Source organism: Sitodiplosis mosellana, unplaced genomic scaffold, assembly GCF_009176505.1.
Source record: "Sitodiplosis mosellana isolate CC-2019 unplaced genomic scaffold, AAFC_SMos_1.0 Smas_scaffold_6197, whole genome shotgun sequence".
NCBI lineage: Eukaryota > Metazoa > Arthropoda > Insecta > Diptera > Cecidomyiidae > Sitodiplosis > Sitodiplosis mosellana.
Window position 1 is genome coordinate 2,031,171 of NW_022601438.1, and position 18,939 is coordinate 2,050,109.

Here is an 18,939-nt window from a genome sequence, read left to right on the forward strand (position 1 = left end):
AGAGAGAGAGAGAGAGAGAGAGAGAGAGAGAGAGAGAGAGAGAGAGAATAAGCAAATCCAATCGAAACAATTTTTTCGTTATATTTATTTTCTAATATTTTTACAGTTTTGCGACCCCGTCCAATTCATTTTGGTGTCATTTTTAGTTTTGCTGGAATGGTATAACTGTTCCGTCTCCCTATTTGCATCTGTTTCAAGTGTTTCCATGTGCAATTTGTGCTTGGGCGCGCATGGAATATTATCCTTTGCCTGTTTCATGTGTATGCTTTGCTGTGGTTACGACTCTCTAGCACTCCTATGCCCCATTCCTGTTATGGTGTGTGCGCGCGCGTGCGTTCATAAATTTAGTCTCTAATTTAAAATGCAAATTAAAATGCGTCGATGGTTTGATACACACAACTACTTCATCTCTTGTTGTGACTGTCGTGCACATGCACTTTTCCCTTTTTAGGATACGATAAATTTATTTTTGAAACAACCCATATTTTCTACCAAATTTTTTTTTCCATTCAGAAATATTTTTTTCATTTCATTGTGATAATCATCGCACATTTTCTTTCTCTCTTTCTTTCTCTCTCTCTCTCTCTCTCTCTCTCTGTGTGTGTGTGTGTGTGCATGTGTTGCATGTGTCTTTAGCCTTTTCCGAAAATTGCGGTTGTTTTGAATCGTTTGAAACATAAGTGCAGTGCTATGTAGCCACGATGATACAACGAGAGCCAGTTGTTGGGTTCGATTCGAGTTTTTGGTTTTTGGTGTGAGGCCGAAAGACACATCAATTCCGAAAATGTTGTGTTTTGTGTCAATGCATGCAATCTCTGACTCATTGAGTGCGCAGCTCCCTCTCTCTGTGTCTTTCACTCTCCATTTACATCATATCATTACCACAGTGCTCCTATTATTATGCAGTTCACGCATAAAATCATGAATTTAGGGGTAGTTTTATTTTGCCGCGTCGTGCCATATATTCAAAATATAAGAGCACTTTTTGCGCCCGTTCGATCTCACTCTCTCTCTCCATATTGTTGTGGCTTTTGTTGTTCATCGTGTCGTTCTACTTAATATAGCCCAAAATAAGATGAAAAATTAACGCGTAGTAGTTAATTCAGTTCAGGCAGCTTACTCTCGGGAGCATCGAAGGAAAAAAAATGCTTTAACCTTCATCGAAATAAGGGAGATAGAGAGACCGTATAACAATGTGTATAACAAAGCATAAAATCAAGCTAAATAAATGTGGCAATTTTTAATAAATATATATGAGTTATATCGGTACAAATATGGTAACGGTTTCGAGAGCACATTGCCATCCATAAGCCGTTGTGTACGCATTTTTCTGTACATATTTTGGCATATGGGTTTTATTTCAATGGTGATTTGTGACACAAAATAAAATTAGCTAGCCACCGCTCGCTTTCGGTGTCTCTTCAAAAATTTATTACCACGAAAATTGTAGTATACAACACGGGCCTCGTGCCGTTTAGCCGATTTTTCCACATTTTTTTGTTACTTTTTTTTGTTTTTGTTTCCTGGGTGTGAATAGTTTGGGCGAATCTCCCGTCAAATAGATACTATTTAATGTCACATCATCACTTTGATTTGATTGCCGTATAAAAAATAGCACGGAAGACAATGACATGCGTTTACTCGCACACTCGGAGAGTAGGCAAAATAGAAAAAAAAAACTATATTGGGAGAATGTGCAGCAAAACCGAATCAATGATGCAGTTTTTTTATTGGGCCGATGTCTGAAATATTTCGCAATCGTCAATAAATCAAATGCAGAAGGGTCCGAGCGATCTCGTGCGAGCCGCGTTCGGATTAAATGTGTGCGAGTGTGACGAAATTCGTATAATTGGAATGGAGGCACGTTCAACAACAGCAACAAATCGCTTGATTAACTCAATAAATAACTTATAAGACCTACGAAAATAAATGCTCCGGTTCAATTTTTTTCGCTTGCCCCGTTATCTTGCTTTGTTGTTCGCTCACTTGCTTTTCTCTATCAGGTTACGTATGCAATGCTGCTGGGTCATCTTGCATTTTTGCTGAGTCGGTGCACAGTGACAAAATTGCCGATGCCATTGCTGTTGTATGGCCAAAGAGTGAATGAGCTAGCGCGTGAGTGGGAGAGAAAGAACCATAGAACGGCAGTCGAGAGTGTCCTTTTTATATTATGAAATAGTGAAACGCACTTTAGCACGACACACACACACACAACGAATGCTATCGAAATTGCATTGTACAAACGGAATGCCAAGCATTATCCGATAGATTTGATGTACAATATTCGCAATAGTTGGTCCGGGTAATTCGGTTGCATGTCCCCTTTCACCAAACAACAGCTATAACGATAAACCGATGTGGCTCCGCTGCTGCTGCACATTGCTGGCGAAGTGTTTGAAATGCTAAAAGTCGCTTAATATGACAAAGCAAACATAATTTATTGAATGTATGAAATCTGATAGGTTCTATCAGTTGGATAAATTAGGAGTGATGTGAGGCTCTAGTTCGCTTCGGTCGGCTTGTGTTGCCCGGTTCGTTCTTCGATTCGATGAGGCAGGCAGGCAAGTACAGAGACAAACACACGCAAATCGCATGCATTGCAAATGGTGATTCATGCGACGCTCCTAAATTCGATTTTGACAATGAAAATTACGAGAATTCGACACGCAACATCAAAAAGGATTAAATTAAAACAAAGAATTACTGTCATGCCCCGCATTATGCAGTGTCATCGTGTGCCATATGGAAATCGGAAATAGAAAATTGAAAATGACAATGGCAATGGCAGTGGAAATGAAAATTGGTAAAACTACGAAACTGAGCGAGTAAGAGAGATAGAGTCGATTTCAGTTCATGTTTGAATATCCTCATCGCTTTTTACACTTTCCGGGTATGATGAAGCCACCGAACTCGAGAATTGTCTATTTGCTACGGCTGCTGTTGGTGCTATTGTTTTTGTTGTCTTGACTGTGTCGCTCCTCTTATTACTATTTTATTCAAGTTTATTTTCCTAACAACAAAAAAAAAATTCGCTTTAGCAGCATTTTTTAGTGATTCCTATCCCGATAAAGTGTCGCAATACGATAAGCAAAATGGCAATTTTATTATCCAGCAACCGTCCCTTGAACATGTAAAATTTACATACGAAATCGGTTTTTGGTTTACAATGGCAACAGAGCGAGAACTGCGAAAATAGAGAGAGAGAGAGAGCGGTAGAGAGGGAGCAAGGAGTGTGAATCTGATCTCTCGACGAGAAAAACTTAACTACTTTGTCTTTTCGTATAGTTTTTGCCTTCGCATCTCCGCCAACCATCACCAATATCTCTGGCTCTTTCTTTCTCTGTGTCACACTCGAAAGAGTGAAAATAAAATTCATGCAAAATGAATCGATGGTTGTCTTTTTTTCCCTTTCATTTCTCATTCCGCATCACCATTTGCCACTTTGTTGCCTTCCGTTTGCTCATCGGGCACAATGTGAATATTAAAACTACACGTTTTCTGTTCACAAATTGATTTGACTTTATTGTTTTGCATTTGTAAAGCGAACCACTGGCAGAGTCAATGCGAGCGATAGATAGAGAGAAAGAAACGAGTCACCCAAATGATGATGACGGCCACCATTGTGTGAGGTGTGAGAAAAATGTCAATAAAAACCGATGTGTATATCGCTGACAATTTTTAGCTGCGTGTTAATTTAGCTGCGTGTTAAAATGCTATGAAGTCGTCGAGCTGGCGACACAATCATCAAAAAGTCAAAACACATTCCAAAAAAAGAACAAACTAATCGATTTTGTTTTTCGGTGTTTTTTTTTTTATCTCGTCGGAGTGTGTGTGAGAGAGTATGAATGTCATACTATTTGGTGTGAACGATTTCAAAATGAAATAGTGCGAATGAAGTTGAGTGCGGCTCTGTCTGATAGATGAAAAAGATTATATTTTTCGCCAAAAATTACGATTTTCAAATTCGATGCTGTTGATGGACAATAAAAGTTTTCACAATTCACATCAAAAACCATTTCATTGGTAAAAATGTCGGAACGGAATGTTGCTCTCGACGAAACTTTTCGATCAACCAATATAAATAATAATAATTTTTTGGACGCCAGAAGAGTCGTTTCCATGAACAGAATACTCTCGTGTTGCCGAGACATAGAGAGAGCTACCCTTTAGATGAAGTGCTGAATTTCCATTTTCATGTGTTTATACGCGTTCGTCGAGCTGTAATCATATGAAGATATAGAAAAAAATTGCCAATGAATCTGCGTTGACATTGAGTTTTGCAATTGTTTGAATTTCGCCAGCAACAAAATGAACGACCGAATGAACGAACGAAAAAAAACACACACGCACACATACACACACACAAACTTGTTACACTAAATTATTTTGAATTATCTGGTATTAATTTTTATTTATAGCTTGAACGCCGACTTTTGCTGGCACCATTGTTTCTATCGCAGTGGCAATCAAGTGAGCAAGCGAGTGAACGTACGAACGACCGACCAAGCCACGAAACGACCAAGTGAGTATCTGTATATGGAGATTGGTTGGTGCTCGTTCCACCCGAAAAGACAATGGTATTTGAATTCGAACTATTCGTTTGGTCATAAAACACTTGTCCGCGTATTTATTATGCACATGTCCTTGTGGATGTGGATGTATAAACATGTGTGTGTGTGTGTATGTGTATAAGTGTTGTTTTGCACACACAGTTTCACAATTTTAATGGGTTCTCCGGAAGAGCAACCAGGGCAGGGCGAGAGCGAGACGGAGGAAAGGAGACTTCCGTATAAATCCCAGTGCAAAGCCTTCAGAAGAAATATTGAATGCGGAAAATGGTCACGGAAAAAAGCTTAGCAATAAGCGATGGAAAACGAGAAATGGCTCTAATCTTAATTGATTACAATCGATAAGATGATAGTCAACGACTGCATTGCAAACATATACCGAACGCCGTTCCGCACAGTGCACACAGCAGAGTAATGTCCTATGTGTATTCTTTTTTTTTTTTTTTTTTTTTTAACAAGAACTCATTTAAGTTATAGCCGGGGAATTTCCTTTAAATGGCTTATAATTCGATTTAAATTATTGCTTCGGCTACCTACACTGAAAACCGATTTATGAGTGAGAGGAAGAGAGAGAAGACGAAGAAAAAAGCAAACGACACACGAAAAATGAAATATAATAATTTCGTATGGAAGGAAACCGCATCGAAAAGGAGTCGATCATTTGAGCACACACAGGCGACGCCACAAAACTATAGATAGACACGTCAACAACTACATTAATTTATTACAATTTCGTTTTTGGCTTTTCGAAACATATCATTACACAGTCAACAGTCAATACAGGGTACGTGTTTGAAAATTCGGTTCAGTGTTTGGTCGTCGCCATTGTCTTTGTCGAAAATTGCATGAAATTAGTGATCAAATTGAACGTATTAATGGCCATTCCGGTGAACATTTTACTCACCATCATATCAAAAGGCAACAAACAACATTGTAAAAAGGTTGCAAAGGTTCACAGGGAACCAAGCTGAAACAGAAACGGACCGAAAAATTAGAAGAGTTTTTTGGATATATTTATTTTTCTTCTTCTATGTGTGAGAGAAAATAAAAACTCTCTTCTGGCTGTTTTCTCGTGTTACACCTTGGGCCTTCCGATTCATGACAATTTAATGTCATGAATTATGAACACAAAAGATCAACGGTGAAAATGAAATGCATCTTGAAAACGTGCATCCATAAATCTTTCTGGGGCTGTTCGGTGTGTTGTTTGTTTTATATATATTTTTTGGCTGGCATCATTTTCATTAGTCCATTTCGTCTTTCCTACCTGTTTTCTCTCTCTCTCTCTCTCTCTCTCTCTCTTCGGTTGGCGCGCTTGAGGAAGTTTACTTCCGATCCATTACCGAGCGTGGACTTTATTGCCATTAAGGCACCGAACACGTTTTTCTCTAATATATTTTCCCATATTTTCGACTATCTGCTCTTTCTCTGCACTCTGCTCTCTTTCTGCTCTTTTTTCTCGTTGGTTTTTTTCGTACTCTTTCTTTGTTGCTTCCTTCCTCCGCTCTGTGTCAGAGGCCATCAAGTGTACAACTTGTGCGGCGCCGTGCAAATAATTTCAACTTGATCAAATAAAACCAAATAGCCAAATACCTGAACTCAACCTCAACTGATTTGTTGTACACTCTTTCCTTCTTTCTTCTTGTTGTTGCTGTGGTTGTTGTTGTTGTTTTTGTTTCATCCTCTACTTCTTGTTGTTGTTCGTTTTGTTTGTATTCTATTCGTGAATATTTAAAAATACGGCTATATTTCATTCGACCAATCGCTATGTCTGTTCAATGTTTGGCAACTGGTTATAATATAATCATCGAAAATCAATGTGATTATCCTTTTCGTTTCCCGTCCGTCATATCGCTTTTCGCTACAATTACAGGCATTTTGGAATACACTCATTTGAGGATTAAATATAAATGCTATGGAGATTCAGCTTGTTTGCTTTTCCGAAAGTCGTTGACAGCTCCCAAGACCCAAAAAAAAAACCAGAAAAAAGGTTCGGTGGATTTTGTTTGATATATATGCAACAGGCGCTTAAAAAGTGGTGCACACACGTCGGAAACAATGATTCCAAATTAACAAATTCGTTTCTTTTTTCCCTCGTTTTAGAAAAACAAACGCAGTTAAGGCACCTTTTACATATTTCGTTGATTCGGCGTTTTTCCATCTCTCTCGTTCTCTCTCTCTCTCTCTCTCGCCCTTTCTTCTTTTGTAGGTTATTTTAATTCGACGTCACCGTTTCGGGGCAACCGACAATAATAGAGTGTGTTGTGCTACGTATTTATTGACTCAAATAATAATTATGCCAAAAATGCGTTTGTTCGGGATTTGTTGATGTTTCTAAACGCTTTGATATTTCGTGTGTTGGAAAATCGATTAGAAATCACCTGCGGCTTTGGATTTTATCCTTATCCACTGACGTATATCTCTCTTTTGCCCCGGTACAAATGCGCTTTGATAGTTGTTTGCTTATCAATAACAACAACAACAGCAACAAGAGCAAGAAGGTAGAACAAATCGTACACCATTTGCCCTTGGATTGGTTTGTGTTTTTTCTCTCTTCTCTCTCCCTCCCTCTCTCTCTCTCTCTCTCTCTCTCTCTCTCTCTCTCGTTGCTGTCTTCACGTAATTTGTTTTTGCTTATATTTTATTTGCGTTTTATCTTTTGGGATTTTTCTCTGTTTCACGTGTTGTTTGTATGTTAGGTGAATTCTTTTGTTTGCCTCTTTTTACACTCTCTTTATGCCTGTAAAACTTCAAGGAAGAATAAAACAAACCAAGAAGACAACTTGTGTCGAGCGAGCCAGTTAGGATTGCACAGGGATCACACCAACGAATGTGGTGTGTGTGTGTGTGTGTGTGTATGCTTTTCGATTACCTTTTTTTTCTGTTATCCTCCGCTCGTTTTGTATCGATCAAAAATGTTAATTCAAACTAGACATAAGGTAAACAAAACAAATGAACTTTAGCGCGTTTTGCTCGTTCTCTCTCTTTCTCTCTTTCTCGCCGGTCTGTATACACTGTACCTATATGACAACATATCATTATTGTCTTGTTGATTTAATGGTTAAATATTTGAAATGGATTCGGGTTCTTGTTAATAATTTTCTTAATATGGTTTGTCGGATGGAGGCGCTCCTCTCTGACGCGCTGTCGACTCAAGAGACTTGAGAGATGCTTGAGCGTCGGCAGTAGATTTGTAAAACGACATAAAAGCAAACCAAATCAAATATTTGGCTTCGTTTCATGCAAACGAACACACACACACGCACGCACATTCATTGGAATTGCACATGTACCTATGGAATGATGAGGAAGAAGTGAAAGAACAGAAAAGGTACAATCCGAAAAAAATGGGTATACATAAAGAGCTTGTAGCAGCATCGGGCTGAACGCCGGAACTGATTGTTAGTGAAATCGAAATTGGCGCATGGAAATTGTTTTATTACATTGATTCACAGACTGGGTTCATTCATTCCACTCATGGGTTGGTGCATGGAAATCAATCTCTTTCCATTTCTCTCTCTTCCATCTTATGTGTATCTCCAGATCTAATGTAATTGTGCGAAAATTCTTTGTTAAAATCTTATAAAAGTTTACCGTTTAATCCTTAACAACTTGTTTACTCGAACAACTCTAAGCTTGCCATGCATATATCTGTAACAGCGAGAGCAAATTGGCTTGCCTCGATAGATAATCAAGGACAGATTGAATGCAAACACATGAACAACGAGTGAGCAACAACAGCAGCAGCAGCAGTAGCAGCAGCACACATAATGTCGAGTTGGAAATGCTGAAATTGGATTTTGCCACAAACCAAAAATTCAATTGGCATATGTATGAGGCAGAAAGGTATGAGAGGCACACACAACTCGACTGATATATATATATATATCGAAAAAAAAGAAAAACTCATTTAAACAATTTAATATTTGCAACGATCTCTTGGCCTCTGCACAGTCTTTGCACATGCTGCTCTCTTTCTCTCTGTTTACAACATTTAATTTGATTTTGAAGACGAACGAAAAAAAACTGCATTAATTCAAATTAGTTGTTTAAATTGAATAATACTACAACGAGCTAAAAAAAAAGTGGGCGCTCGAAAGAAAAGAGTCAGAGCGAGTGAAATGGGAACGAGACGAGAGCAAAAAAGAAGAAATGTTGTGTGTATGTTTATTTGCCGTGCTCAGCGTCGTTATACTGTGTGTATGTTTTTTTTTTTCGTTTATTCGTTCGCTTTCTGTTGTGTGTGTATTTGATTTCTGCTTTTGTTGCACCTTTAAATCACTCTTGTTACGAAGAAAATTGAAAAATACAACGTTAAATAAGGAATGAAATAAGTAAATAATGTAAAAACAAATAACAAATATACTGAAGGTAAAAAAAGCCCAAAAGCTATGTCAAAAAACGAACGAACGAACGAACGAAAGAAGCTCAAGCGGCCAATCCACACAGTCATGGCGCGCAATGAACGTTTTGTTTGCATTCATTTCATTTTGATTGTTGCATGCAACATGACGGTAAAATACAGCAAATCAATCTTTTTTTTAAATAGGCGATTTTTCTTGAGTAACATTGTGATGTGAGCGCTAAAACGAACAAACGAACAAACGAACGCGAACTTCAAGACAGAGAAAAACCGAAAACGGCTTTTGCACAAGTCAAGAGCTGAAGGTAGCATACGCTCGCGCGTGAGCGCAGAAGAAACGCTTGATATTTAGTACAGCTAAGAGAAAAGCGAGAAATAAACGTTAAAGAAAACGAATTGTTGCAAATTCAGTACACAATTTAATGCATGCAGTAGCATAAGAATGAAAGCCGTACTTCAGGTAGTAATCAATGGATATGCAAAGAAAAACAACAAAAATAACCCGAACTGAAGACCGGGGAAAATGTAAACAGAATGCAGTCGAAAAAAAAACACAGAGAATGCAAATGAAAATGAAAGAGAAAAAAAATAGACGAAAAAGACGATGAACTGCATAACTTTAAGTCGTCAGCGAGAACGAAACAAAATACACTCGAAAAAAAAAACAAACTTATAATTGATGATAAACAAAATGCAAGAACATTTGGTTGTGCGCACACGGTCGTGGTCCCAGAACACTTTTGCAATATCTTCCACATAATTACAAGGTGCGCGCATCTAAAATCATCATTTACTCGCTACTACCGAATGCTTCTACATACAACACACACTGCAATTGCTCCAATATATACGCCGAGCCCAAGATTCGGTTTCACAAGCTTTGCAGCCGAAAGGAAATCACAAGCACAAGTCGAATTTATCTTCATTTTTTAAAACATCTACTTCGATTCACAACTACTAAGTCTCATAAAATAACGAGAAGTTTAGGTCATTTTTCGCTTAATTGCTTAAGTAATTAGAATAGACGATGTGCTAACACATTGTTTAGTCTACATGTTTTCCCATCAGTTAGTTTATTTAAACTCTTTTTCAAAGCTATGAAATCCAACTGGAGTCTTAACACATAATAATAAAAGTATCTTTGGATGTGCACTCCGAAAGGCTAGAAATATTTTTTTTTTTTTTTGAATGAAAGATTCGCTAATTCGTCTATTCCAAGGATGCGATCTTTTTTGTTTAACATTGATTGTTATCTGTTTTTGCATAGAAGTTGTATTGCTTATAATTTTCCAAACTTGAAATTCTTAAGAATGTGTGTGGCAGAAATCATACAAGCTGTGACACATGTCAATACCCATTTTTCGTTCTGTTTACAATGTTGATTTCTGCTGCAAAATATTATCTTTTCTAGTCAACCCACTCGTCTGGTAAATTACATTTGATCACTTGGAATCATTTCAGTTTTCAGACCTACGAAATGATCGTCTGTTGAAATGTTTCTGTGAAAAATAGCAATCAATAAACAAAATTCGTTCAATCAATCAATCAGCAAAGAAAAAACGTTTCATTTTTTTCCTTAATTAAATGAATTTCTCATGTCAATAAATTCCATTTCATTATCAGATACCAGCAAAACCAGTAGTACAAAAAAGGAATTTTATTAATCAAATTTTCAAAGTTTTATTAAATAATCGAAAAAAACAAGATGTTTACAGCAATATCTTCGTCGAATAGACAGACGGTCTTACTAGATCAACCCGTAACATTTCTACATTCTGATAATCATTGGAATGATTTTTTCTTCTTCGAAAAAATATCATTTTTGATTGGGAAATGGAGTCCATTAAATAAGAGTGGAGGTGGTTGACAGCACCGGTACGAAGCAGTAATTAAATATTTTCATGTGCTACAACACTTTAAAGAAATGTATTGTTCATATTTTCCCTTTATTCAGCCAGAGCGAGCGAAGTAGTGTTTCACTATTTGTGGCACATGTTATGAATGTAATCCAGAGCCTCTGGCCCAGAGGCAATAAAAGGAAACCAATATTTTAACTAAATCCCCTTGTGAATTATCCACATGATTTAATTATGAAGAACTGAAAAAAAGCTTTGAAATCCAACTGGAATAACGAAAAATATTTTTGAATGTGAACGACTTTCATCAGTCTGTGAATTCTCAAATTGCTTTAAATTCAGAACTTTGTTTCAAAGTACATTAAGTGCTTTGACGATTCGAATATTGACTTTAGCAAATACAAAAACCTTCAACATGCCTCGGAACCCCAAACAAATACTTAAAATTGCCGACGAATGTGAATAACAAAAGCATGTGAACCGGTCGGTAGTGTTGACAATCGAAGTATTTCTGACACTTCGGTATAATAAACGCACTCACTCACTCACATTTCAATTCAGTTTTACCATTGATTCACATAAAAACTTTGTGTTATTTAGTTTTTTTCGTATTGATTTTGACCTATTGAGCGACAATCTGAAATATTATTCAACTAATGTGAAGGATATTATTCAGTTGAGGTATTGTAAAAATTTCACAATGAAAAGAAAATCAATTCAGAACATTCAATTGGTAACACCACGGCAACCCAATAAACAAAGCTCGAGTCATTCGACATTTGACAGTTGCATATTGTTGATACATTGAATACAAATCGCGCAATTTCATTGTTCGAAAACTGATTAGGATTCACTGTTGCTTTTAATATTTTCAGAATACATTGAAGTGATTGAATGAAAAGGGAAGGAAAAATGTCTGATTTGGAAACTCAAGCAAAAATCATGCACAAAAGTAATCAAATTCGTGACGCCGTCCACGGTCTGTACGAATGGGAAAAGGATATAAAACAAATGGAAGCCAAACGAAATGTGGTGCCCGACGAAGAGGTTACTTTAATTCTATTATTTCGTTCAACTTGACAAATTCAACAAAATTGTGTATTTTTCTTGTCATAGGCATTCGATCACAGTTACCCGCTGCGAAATCAGATTCAACCGCCAAAACCGTCGATCAGTGCACAATCAGCCAAACCATCGACCAGCACAGCGCCGGATAAGCCGGCCGAAAGTTCGAAAACAGGTGCAACGATTCCAATGGCCGTAGAAAATGCGAATGAATTCAAAATACGTGGCAACAATTGTGTAAAAGCCGGTGAATATCAGAAAGCCGTTCATTACTACACAGAAGCGATTCGATTGAACAAATCCGAAGCGGTTTACTACACAAATCGCGCGCTATGTTACTTGAAACAGAACAAATTCAACGAATGCATCGCCGATTGCACGACAGCTGTTGGTTTGGATGGAAAAGCGGTCAAAGCATACTATCGGCGGATGCAGGCACGGGAACAGATGAAATCTGACTTGGAAGCGGCATTAAGTGATTGTAAAACGGTGCTTCGCATTGATCCAAAAAATGTAGACGCTCAAAAAAGTTTAGACCGGCTTGAAAGGTTGCTTAAGGCGTCTGGTAAGAAGATCACCAAACGAGACTTGGAAGTCAAGGCAGCAGCAGCAACACCAGTTGCATGGTCACAGTTTGAGGGTAAAAATGGTTATGATCGCATTGATTTTGTCACAAAAGCACCACATTTGCGGTCGAAACAAGCATTGAAACGGATGGCTATCGGTGACAATGGTGAAAAAGCTACACCGACGCCAATGGCAATAGATTCAAACCGAGCCGAAGAAACCAAGCCTCTTTTATCGAATATCGATCAAACAGCCGAAAGCAAAACCATGACGGTGACAAGCAATGCGATGGCTGACTTAAGCAAAACATCGACCGATTTGGGCAAGACGGTAGCGAAAGCAACCAAACCAATCCTCGTCGAAAGTAAACCACATGTGATCCCAGTTGAATTGGCGACACCAAAGAATTCAGCACAATTCCACAAAACATGGATGTCAATAAAAAATGCCGACCAAAAGTTCACGGTTCTTAAGGTAAAAGGATTGAATTTCGGATATGTTAAGCATTTGCTTATGGAATATATGATTTATTTTCTTTTTTTTTCCTTCTGCAATCATAGGGAATCTACAAAGCTGACATCGGCCGCATGTTGGGCGCTCAATTTAATTTAACAGTATTGCGTGAAATATTCACAATCCTCAAGTCACACTTCATAAACCAGAATCTTCCAATTGCAAATATTTTGAGCGGCATGATGAACAACGAACAGATGACCATCATCAGTGCTATGATGAACGCCGAAGACAAACTCGGTATGAGGATTATTTTAAATCGATTTTTAACTTTTCTTCTTCATATATTCATTATATTATCATTGATGATAATTTGTCATTTCAATTCTCCTTTCAATTTTTATAGCTTTCACCAAATTGGTCGAATACATGCGAATTCGCGGAGAGGACACCGACAAGATTGATGCAATCCAGAAGACATTCGATGACCTGATTTCCATGTGAACATGATTTTCACCTAGTTAGAGCAATTCTTATCAAATTTCAAGCAATTCAATAAAATTCAACACGAAATTTGAATCAATGGTTATTGTTTTTTTTTTCTCTGATTTTTGTAGTAGTTTTGGTCAACATCATTTTGTTTATAGCATTCAAGCTGCTCATAATTCAGTAGATCAATGATAAAATTTGCCTATGTTTTTATATGGAGCACATGTTTATGCTATATTTAAGCGACATCTCGACGGTACACGCTGAACTATGAAAATTCTTTATAAATATACTGCCAACTATCAATGACAGCAACCAATGACAGCAACAATAGAACGTATTTGTATTGCAAAATACTTCCACCTTGCAGATGGCGCCAAACCAAACGTCGTCCTAGTCATTTTTCTCATTGAGTAGAATATTTTGAAAATTGGCTGAAATATTTAAAAAAAAAAAATTGTAATGATGATGCGTTTGTGAAAACAAATCAATCCATATATGATAGTAAAAATTAACGATCGAACGCCCACTCTATGACACATCGCATATTAACACAAAAATTCACTTCAGAGAGACTTTCCAGAGAATTCAAAATTACCGTCGATATGTGGGACGACGATCAGAGAATGACCAAATGTTCCGATGAAGGAATCTTAGCGTTGACACGACCAATTCTTTGCAATACATGGGAAATAGCGTCGAAACTTATTTCAAATAAAAGTTTGAATGGAGAAAATTCGATTGGCATTTCAAAATGCTTGAGATTGTAAGTGAATTGACTATATTGTCGTTATGGCCTTCTAAAGCAATTTTTATGAAAAGAGATTGAATAAAATTCATCGTTTAATTAAAGTAAATGGGTTTTTATTATCTTTCTGTGATTTGTCAAAAATTCATTTTCATGAACATCTGAAGAAAAACTCAACAGGTGTTTTTCAATTCGAATGAATTTTCTTTCGTTTCATGTTCAAATCTTCATCGTTCAAGTTGAGTGTATTTTTAGAAATTTGATGGGAGAAAAAAAAATGAATTTTCAATCGCAATGAAAGCAGGTATAATCTAATAAAGAAACTAACAACAAATATTGAATTGTACTGACTCTTGTCAGTTTGGATTTGGCCAAATGTAAAAATTGACAGCAAATTTTCCTTATCCAACGGTCATGTTCATGTTCATTTTGTTCTGCAAAACCGGTTTCTTAACGCCGCCGACACTCTTGTTGCCAGCTGTCTCCGAAGTGTCTGAAGAGGCCGATGTGTTTTTGGTCATAAATTCAATGTATTCACGGTTGATTGTGTTCAGTAGATACTCTGCGCGCCGCTGCAATTCGGCTGCGGTCCGGCTGCGCAGGAAAAAATCGAAATTGTGTCGTCTGGATGATCTGTGTGTCAATAGCATGAAAGCGAGGTAATATTTAGTGGTAAATACCAAAAGAATTCTTGAAGCAAACAAATCCAAACTTACGAAATCTTTTCACGAATCCGAGCATAAGCATTTGGAGCATCGATGCCAATCTCGAATAAGTAGCTCAGTATGAATTTGTCTTGTTCATATGTGAACATGCTCTTCACACTGAGACCTTTGAACGTAAGTTCCAATTCAGGGCAACGGTAACCGGTCATTTTCCAGTGAAATGCTTCGGAAACCGTCTTTTGCTTGTTTTGTTCGGCCTCTGCCTTCGCAAGTGATGCAATGTAGCGATCAAATTCTTTTAGTTCGGCTTTTCCACGGCTCCAAAATGCACGATGATACCTGGTGATTTCGTCGAGCGTTTTTTCAGGCAGCATACTTGCAATTTGTTGCATATCTTCACGGCCGTACTTTCGCATGGCATAGATGAATCTAAATTCGTTCGGTTGAATTTGAAGAAAAAACGGTTAGCTCAAAATAGTTTGTAGGCTGTGAAAAAAAGCCGATTTGTATATTTCTGAAATGGTATTACGCGAAAAATGATTCTCTTACGTTTTCAAGTCTTGTCGCTTCCAGTTTGGGAATCCTTCTGCGACCAGCTCTTGCTTCAGCTCTTTGTCCACATTCATATCGACCCATCCATCATGATCTTCTGACATGTCATGCAGGGCTTTCGGATAGAATTGATAGTCAAGCAGAAATTTCATTTTTCGCAAAACTGTGGAAGGCGCTTGCATCGGCAAGACATACTGAACGGGTTTTCTTTGTCGCAACAGGTGTGCACCATCATCTTTTGTTTTGTTTTGCATGGCACGAAAATCGACACCTTCAAACTGATAGACCGATACGCTTGAAGCTTCTTCCAATGTGAGATTACGCAATTCACTTTCTCCCAATTTCGCGTACTTTTCATCTTCCTCGGCTGTTTTCGATTCGGCCTCCTTGAGAACCTTGTCTATGTCGATATCAATATCAATGACATCGGAACCATCCGAAGACAAAATGTATTCAGCACCGAAGAAAATCATATCGCGCTTGTTGCCCTTTGTCAATTCGGTAAGATTTTTTTCAGTCGTTTTACCGTGTATGATCATCTTATCTAAACGATGCTTGATTTCAGCGCGCTCCGTTATACGTTGGTCAATGGTGTTTTCTGAGACCAGACGATAGACTCGCACCTGTTTCTTTTGGCCAATTCTGTGCACACGGTCGATTGCCTGGAAATCAGATTGCGGATTCCAATCCGAATCGTAAATTATCACCGTGTCTGCGGTGGCCAGATTTATGCCTTTGAAATGAGATCCACATGTTTTTTTGAATTAAAAATTCTGATTTGAATCGAAATATCACGATTTCTAATTGGGATCAAGTCATTTTACCTAAGCCACCTGCCCGTGTGGATATGATGAACACGAATATGTCACTGTTTTCTGCATTGAATTGATCGATGCTCTCTTCCCGCTCTTCGTACGGTGTTTGTCCATCAAGCCGCCGATATTCGTAGCCACGCCAGCCCAGGTAGTCCTCGAGTATGTCGAGCAACATCGTAAATTGAGAAAACATGACCACTCGCGAGCCTTGCGATTTCAATTTGGCCAACAGTTTGTCCAAAATCAGCATTTTGCCACAACTGGTGACTAAATGCATGTCGGTTGTGTATGGTGGGCCTGGTTCAATGTTATCAATCAAATATGGATGATTGGCCGCCTTTCGCAGCTCTTGCACAATCATATTTATGGCCTTTGTTGACTCTTCGCCAAATGCGTTGATTTTCTTCACTTCTTTGAGTAAAACCGTTTTGTACACTTTGTGTTGCAATGGCGTCAGTCTGACGAACAGTTTCGTTTCAATCTTTGGCAACAGAGACTTTTCCACTTCGGCTTTGATGCGCCGTAGCATGAACGGCTGAAGAATGGTTCGCAGCCGTTGAACAATGCTATGATTACCTCTTAAGCAATCATCTGCATCAAACCATGTGTCAAAGTCGTCTGCACTTGCGAACACCTCTGGCAATAGGAAATTCAGAAGGGCCCACAGTTCGTGTAAATTGTTCTGTACCGAAATGGAAGTGAAGAATTCGCAGTGCGATTAACAGAAATTGTTGATCAATTCAAATTTTCAAATGCAAGAGTTTGTGGCTCACACAAAAAATGTTGAATGGAAATGCATACCTGAAGTGGGGTACCAGTGAGCAGAAGCCGATTGTCGGATTTAAAACTTCGTAAAATCGTGCTGATTTTGTTGTTTTCATTTTTCAAGCGATGTGCCTCATCCACAACAAGATATCGCCAATTATACCGTTTGAGGGCACTTTTTTCTGCCAAAATCATCTCGTATGTCGTCAGGAGAACGTCCCACGACTTACGCTTTTCAAGTTGATGTATTACATCTTGGCGCGCGGTTTTCTCGCCAATCAATGTGAGCGCACGCAACGTTGGACAGAATTTTTTCACTTCCTTAAACCAGTTAGCAAGTGTTGATTTCGGTCCAACCACCAAGAATGGACCATCGATCGTTCTATAATGCGTAACATTATCATTATATTCAATTCTTCCGATGACACATGTCCTATGCAAATCAATTCGATTTTGTAATCTGAATCATGAAATTTGAGTAGTACTTACTTGTAATTTTTCAAAAAACCAAGAATCGAAATGGTTTGCAATGTCTTCCCTGTGATACGATGGTAAATATCAATTAATTTCATGATGATTATTCTTTTCTATACTAAAAGCACTAGAAACCGATATAATTGTTAACAAATCAATTTTCTTTTCGTTACCTAGTCCCATTTCATCAGCTAGAATTCCATTCACATTATTTTCGTGCAGAGAAATCAGCCAATTCAAGCCGCGCAATTGGTAGTCACGCATTACGCCGTTTATGTACGCTGGCGTCGTTTCGAAGCGGACACCTGTTGCTTTTCCTTCATCTTCGGCATCGTCATCTCCATCCATCGATTTGTCATTTTCATGGTGTCGACTTGACGACCTTCCAAAAAATAAAATTGCAAAAAACACACGAATTCCATAAGTCGTTGCAAGAAAAATAAATGGAAAAGCCAGAAATACAAAATTGATTGCATGAAATGTGACAAACATTTTTCTCACGCAAACACACTCACTTTTGTTCACGTTTGCGCGCCATTTTGTTGCGTTTGGCCGCTTGCTTTGGTGAATTTCCAACAAAATGTGAGAACACTTCGGCTTGTTCCAGCAAAAAATCCAAGCGTTTTTGTTGTTTCGGACTTAAAAAACTCTGCATCATCGACACAGAGTCAACCTTTGTTTATAATCGTAAACAAAAATTATCCAAACAAATGAAAACTGTACACAATCTTGAGTATAAACGTCATTTTACAGAACCAATGCCGAAAAAAATGATCCAAACAAAATGAAACACTTACAATTTTCGAATTGGAATTCTCATCGCCGGAATTCTCGTCGATTTCCATTGCCTCAGCCATTTTTCGTCGTTTTAGTTTGCAAATATTCAGAATTTCACCTCAATTTATTGAAAAAAAAAAAATTAGTCTACGAATAAGAACACGGTGACATTTTTTTTATTCTGGACACACATTCAATGACGCTCACACTCCAACTAACAATGTCATCGCATCGTCTGACTTTCAACCGAGTGCAAATCCGTTAGCTGTTTGTGCAGACATGTTCAAATGTAATTCTTCATGCAAATTGGACGTAGATGTGATTTTCGCATTGACTGACAGCGCCACCCTTGCACACCGAACGGCTAGCAATGCGATGTTTTTTTTTTCAAATGCGTTTGCATGTTTTCAATGTTTTTTTTTCCCTGATTCCACAAACCACAAAAATAATAACAAATCACATTTAATCTTTGAAATATATATTTTTAAGCTCATTATAAATACCGACTCAATTTGAATTCGCAGTTTTTGAATTCCAAACCAAATTTTTTTTTTCCATAGTTATGTTTAACTGACACCAATCGAAATCAAACAAAAACAATGGTTTATCTCTTCTGACTTATGAAAAAAAATATGACGTTCCGATTGCGACAAATTATGCGTTGATATGAATTCATCGTATGCAATTATTTGATGAGATACAGAGCATTTTATTTATGAAAAGCAAGGAGCAGCTATGTATTATCTCTGGAATGTCTGAAAATTATGTTTATTCCGCTGTTT

At 37.8% G+C, this 18,939-nt stretch overlaps 2 protein-coding genes across 2 annotated transcripts; one reads left to right on the forward strand and one right to left on the reverse strand.

Annotated features, from left to right (window-relative positions):
* Window positions 1-11,304: 11,304 nt before the first annotated feature.
* Window positions 11,305-13,455, forward strand: LOC129577609 (RNA polymerase II-associated protein 3). The gene is made up of 5 exons (XM_055464986.1): window positions 11,305-11,468; window positions 11,663-11,834; window positions 11,904-12,893; window positions 12,980-13,172; window positions 13,279-13,455. Exons 2-5 carry the CDS (start codon window positions 11,682-11,684, stop codon window positions 13,374-13,376), a joined length of 1,434 nt encoding a protein of 477 aa, XP_055320961.1. The 5' UTR covers window positions 11,305-11,468; window positions 11,663-11,681; the 3' UTR covers window positions 13,377-13,455.
* A 748-nt stretch (window positions 13,456-14,203) lies between these two features.
* Window positions 14,204-18,735, reverse strand: LOC129577608 (chromatin-remodeling complex ATPase chain Iswi-like). The gene is made up of 9 exons (XM_055464985.1): window positions 18,178-18,735; window positions 17,896-18,053; window positions 17,554-17,762; window positions 17,396-17,444; window positions 16,943-17,288; window positions 16,151-16,823; window positions 15,324-16,059; window positions 14,826-15,203; window positions 14,204-14,742 (listed from the first exon to the last, which is right to left on the reverse strand). Exons 1-9 carry the CDS (start codon window positions 18,235-18,237, stop codon window positions 14,511-14,513), a joined length of 2,841 nt encoding a protein of 946 aa, XP_055320960.1. The 5' UTR covers window positions 18,238-18,735; the 3' UTR covers window positions 14,204-14,510.
* Window positions 18,736-18,939: the final 204 nt, after the last annotated feature.